Source organism: Phoenix dactylifera, unplaced genomic scaffold (assembly GCF_009389715.1).
Source record: "Phoenix dactylifera cultivar Barhee BC4 unplaced genomic scaffold, palm_55x_up_171113_PBpolish2nd_filt_p 000693F, whole genome shotgun sequence".
Classification (NCBI taxonomy): Eukaryota; Viridiplantae; Streptophyta; class Magnoliopsida; order Arecales; family Arecaceae; genus Phoenix; species Phoenix dactylifera.
Window position 1 is genome coordinate 38,783 of NW_024068076.1, and position 2,542 is coordinate 41,324.

A 2,542-nucleotide genomic window follows, 5' to 3' on the forward strand; every position below is an offset into this window, starting at 1 on the left:
GGCCAACGAGACCCTGTAAAAGGCTGATGAGGCCATCAGGGATGCAAAAGAAGCAAGAGAGTGGGGAGAACTAAGAGAGCTTGGGCAGAGGATGTTGAGCAGAAGTTGGAGGGGCAAGAATTTGAGTACAAGCACCATCGATGCGACCATGCAATCTTAAAGAGACTTGGCTGCTACCGAGGAGAAGATTAGGGCTCTAAAGACCGAGCTGGCAAATAGAGACGAGCAGGCCGTCCTCGAGTATAAGGGCTCCCCAGCATTTGTAGATGAGCTCATGCATGCTGGAAAGGAGTCTTATGTAATAGGCTTCAAGTACTACCATGAGCAAGTCAAGGTCCTCCTTTCAGGTGCGACCCTTGGCCTCCTGAACGCTTATCGCAGCATTGACTCCTTGAAGTAGGGAGTTGTGGGAGCACGCTTCTGGAGAAGGTCAACCGGATGAGCTAAGGCCCCATGCAGAGGGAGCAGTGATTGTAGAGGAGTTTATGGTGGTGACTCCTACAAGTGAAGGGCTTGCTTCTGAGGCACTTGTTATTAGAGATCCGGTAGATTAGGAGATAAACAGAAACACTCAAAGAATAAACACTAACCCCTTATCAATAAACATAAACATTCCAGAATAAACACCATACTCTGCGGTGATAAATAGAAACACCACAGAATAAATACTTCATTAATGAAGTGTTTTTTTTTTTTTTGAAATGTGGTGTTGTTGTACAAACAATTAATGAAGTTTTTTTTTCCTGAAATGTGGGTAATGGAGAGAAAGGAGAGTGTTGATCTATTAACCGAGACTCTTGTTACTTCAGGATTGGTACAGGATCGAATGGCTCTAGAAGAGATCAAGTTTGCTTCTAGATTCATTCAAATAGAGCATAGTCTATATATATATATATATATATATATTTATATATGTATGAATGTGGATGGGTGTAGATATCTATGTATAGAAGCTAGATGCTCATGCTTGAGGTCGTGCATTGCTTATGTGTTTTTATCTGCACGCCGCGCTTTTATTAACTAAACCTCTGCAAATCCACTCAAATACTTGAACTGAAACAAAAATTCGACTCTATCAAATCTATGCTTAGAAATGATCATCGTTGGGAATGCTTTCCACCATCCAGAAATTGATAGGAGCACGGACCATGAGTCAAATCAGACTACGGAGGCAGAGCGATGGGCGGCGCTCCTCCTCATCCTGCTCGCCCAAGTGGCCTCCCGCCCGGCCCGGGCCATCCTCCTCTGGAGCACCTCCAACTGGACCTCCCAATCCCCGAAACTTTCTCGCCCCCCCAACCTAACCCCAGCGCCGCTGCCGACGGCCCGGAGAGCGAGGTCGTAGTCGTGGCGGAGAACGGGGTGGGAGAGGACTTCGTAGGCCGCGCGCACCCGCATGAACTGCTCCGCGAAGAAGGGCTTCTCGCAGGCGGAGCGGCAGGCGTCCGGGTGCCACTTCCGCGCCTGCCGTCGGTACGCCGCCTTTATCTCCGCCGGCTCAGCCGTCTCCGCCACCTCCAGCAGCTCGTACATCGTCCCCGCAGGCGCACACTGCGGCAGCGCCGCCGCCGAGACCCTCAGAGCAGTCCTCCTTCGATGAGTAGAAAACAAAGAGGGTCTGCAAAGAGGAGGAGGAGGAGAAAGCGGATGCAAGAGAGAAGGGAAAGAAGAGGAGAGAGAAAGCATTGGATTTCTTCTTTTCTCGCCTTGTGGAGAGAAATGATTTAGTTTTAGTAATGGAGAGCGCTCGCGTAGGATTTGGAGTTGGATGGGTTGGTTTATAGAGCGGAGGGGAGGAGAGAAGGTTGTAAAGCCCACGCGTTGGGTTTGCGAGCCATCAATCTTCTAGAAGTCTGAATGATTGGTACACTTCACGTTTCTTGCAATAGAACTTTTTTTATTGTTCTTCTAGAAGTTCAAAATGTTGAGAAGTTTAAAAAAAAAAAAAAAAGGCTTCCAAAAGAGTCAGGGCAAGGTGCATATAACATCATAAAATAAAATCAGAAAAAAAAAAAAAAAAAAAGACTTGTCATATCAACCTCTTTGTATTTAAAGATATGTGGTTAACTTTTATGGCATTTTAAAATAGATAATGCTATATAATTGGTACACATCTAATATGAGGCCGGATTATATATAATGAGATATTTAGCAAATAATTAAAATAGGGGGATTGATAACCTACTCTTTGTTATAGTAGGTTATCAATCTACCCATTTTTCTGGAGACAAAAAAATACTCTTATTTTTTATAACTTTTAAGAATATTTTATATCTTTTTACAATCCCACATTAACTCATCCTTTCAACCTCCGAATTAATACTCTCTCTTTCTCTCTCATATGCTCTTCTTCTCTCATTCTATGAAGATTAACTTAAGAACTTGTTCTATAGTAAAATAAGTATCATGGAAAATTAGGTCAACTTTTTCATTGACTAGCTTACTAAGATTCTCATGGCATTTTAGGTCAGTCTATGCTCTTCTTCTCTCATTCTAGGTCATTCTCATACTTCTCTAGGTGGATAAGTTATTTTCCCATAGA

The 2,542-nt window shown here is 43.7% G+C and overlaps 1 protein-coding gene across 1 annotated transcript; it reads right to left on the bottom strand.

Moving 5' to 3' along the window:
• Positions 1 to 967: 967 nt before the first annotated feature.
• LOC103695760 (chaperone protein dnaJ 20, chloroplastic-like) lies at positions 968 to 2,129 on the bottom strand. Its single transcript, XM_026800649.2, has one exon. It carries the CDS (start codon positions 1,684 to 1,686, stop codon positions 1,159 to 1,161), a length of 528 nt encoding a protein of 175 aa, XP_026656450.2. The 5' UTR covers positions 1,687 to 2,129; the 3' UTR covers positions 968 to 1,158.
• Between the last annotated feature and the right edge of the window lie 413 nt (positions 2,130 to 2,542).

What these genes read in the sequence shown, in the direction of transcription:
- LOC103695760 (XM_026800649.2), bottom strand. Translation starts at nt 1,686, where the DNA reads ATGCTTTCTCTCTCCTCTTCTTTCCCTTCTCTCTTGCATCCGCTTTCT.